We start from the raw sequence: 2,273 nt of genomic DNA on the forward strand, positions 1-2,273 counted from the left end.
GGTAGACTAATCTAATTAGAGATGACATAAATTTAAAATTTTTAAGGTTAAATCCTATTAACTTAAGTAGTGGTGACTTATTAATAATAATTGGCTTATATAGTCTATATATAGATAGATTAGGTATTATATAAGAAATTAACATTAAATAGTTTTTACATTGGAACACAAAAGCAAAGCTAAAATAATGATGATGATAATTACGTTTACATGATAAATTTGTTTCTGCTTTACCAAATCAGACATAGATCGAAGAGTTTGTTAGGATAACTATAAGGAGATGGTAAGTTAGAATAATTAGCACTTTTAGGTAGATGAGATGAGATGAGATGAGATGAGATTCCATCGTCTTCACAGGCACAGCCCTATCTATCAAAGCCTAATTTACTGTATTCGGATATATTCAAAACAAAAAAACCAGCAAACATATACAAGGATCGGCATCTTTTTCTATCTCTGGACTTCAAATCTCATCCCCATGGCACCAATCTTCTCCAATACACCTGCATAATCAAAGGATTAAACTAATACACGGAGCTTCGACGCAAGAAAAGAATGATCCCATTTCATTTCAGGCCACAACGAGATAACCCTTTTTATACATCAGATCGAGAATTTAATTTTCACAGCGATGCACGAAAAGAAGAACGGAAACCATATCAAGCAAACCAGACTCGGATGCTACAAAGCATGGAAAACCTCGCCGGAGCTACTATAAACATACACAACTTTCACACCACTCGGAACCTAGCGGGGAGCAATTGAGAGACTCGAATTGAGATCTCCGACCCACCAACGCTGCCACTAGGCTACAACTCCGGTGGTTGGACAAAATTAAATATAAAAGGAGTGGGATCTGGAAGACGGATCAGGAAACCCAATAATTACCTCCGTCGCGCTTGCAATCGGGGGGATCCTCGAAGAGGGAGAGGGAGAGCTGCTTGTGGGCGAGGCCAATGTCGAAGAGGATGAGGCCGGACCTGGGATCGTCGACGACAATGTCCTTGACGGGGAGCCAGAGGAAAAGCTCTTCCTGGGAGAAACCTTCGACGCCGGAGAGGGTGCGGTAGGTGAGATTGGCTCGGATGACGCTCTCGTAGAAGGCCATGGTGTCGAACTTGGTAAGGCAAGGGCCGTCCAGGTAGACCTCGAGGAGGCCGGAGTCGGCGAAGGTGAACGATTTCACGGCCTTCGGGAGCAGCCCCGCCGGCAAGCCGTGGCTCTTGAGGAGGTCGTGGATGGTGGAGGAGTGGCAGAGAGGGACAGAGAGGAAAAGGATGATCGGAAAGAAGAGACAGAGCGACTGAGTTCTGAGGAATGCCATGAATGAAAAATCAAATGGCTTCATTGAGAGAGAGAGAGAGAGAGAGAGATAGAGAGAGAGGGAGGGGGGTGTTTAGGGGTTGTTTTGGGGAAATATGGAGGGAGTTTAAGAAAGTGAAGAGACTGTTTGAAGAATGTTAAGGGCTTGTTTTACTAAATTGCCCTTGCTTCTCGGCACCAAAATTTTGTCTTAGTTTAGGGATAACTATTGCTCCTGTAGCCCTACTCAATTTTATTTTTTTAAATTATGCATTATTACTCGTGCTCCCATTGAATCCACTTCAAGTTCGTTACAAAAGAGATAAATTAAGAATATATTTGAGTGATCAATTTTTTTTTTTTAAACTACGTTCATTGACATTTACTAAGAACCACTCCTAAAACTAAAAGAATGTAAATTTTTTATTTTATTGAGAAATTAATCCCACACTGACAATCTCTAACACAACTTTACAACCCCTCATTTGTTACCCAATTATGCTCATGGGGCGGCTCTACTCAATTCTTATTAGTAGATGAAGTTAAAAAGTGCTTATGTGGTAGAACTTAATTTCTAATCCCACCTCTTTAAATTTAGAAAAAAAAAATTGAAGTGATTGATATTTAATTTCTCTCCTTAATAGAGAAATGAAAAAAATTAAAACCATTATTATTTTCAAATGTGAAGTAAGCAAGTAAATTCACAAAATACGTCTAATAGTAAGTACTTATTAATAATTACTTATTTGTCGCTTAGTGATTGGAATATGCGTGTTGCTTAAGGAAGTAAAATAAAACAGATAAGAACATATTATATATATATATATATATAATATTCATCTACTTGTCTTTGACTTCATTGGGACGATGCAAACAAGCTTACTAAGTTTGAACGATAATGAGCCCAACTATTAGATTTTTTAAACTAATCTTATCTGTTTAGTTAAGATTAGCAATCTAATTCAACACTT

General features: G+C 38.3%; 1 protein-coding gene across 1 annotated transcript; it reads right to left on the reverse strand.

The window, feature by feature from the left end:
- Window positions 1-275: 275 nt before the first annotated feature.
- Window positions 276-1,419, reverse strand: LOC127810982 (uncharacterized). Its single transcript, XM_052350634.1, has 2 exons — window positions 889-1,419; window positions 276-503 (listed from the first exon to the last, which is right to left on the reverse strand). Exons 1-2 carry the CDS (start codon window positions 1,346-1,348, stop codon window positions 451-453), a joined length of 513 nt encoding a protein of 170 aa, XP_052206594.1. The 5' UTR covers window positions 1,349-1,419; the 3' UTR covers window positions 276-450.
- Window positions 1,420-2,273: the final 854 nt, after the last annotated feature.

The sequence above is a fragment of the Diospyros lotus genome, chromosome 10, assembly GCF_014633365.1.
Source record: "Diospyros lotus cultivar Yz01 chromosome 10, ASM1463336v1, whole genome shotgun sequence".
In the NCBI taxonomy this organism is placed as follows: Eukaryota; Viridiplantae; Streptophyta; class Magnoliopsida; order Ericales; family Ebenaceae; genus Diospyros; species Diospyros lotus.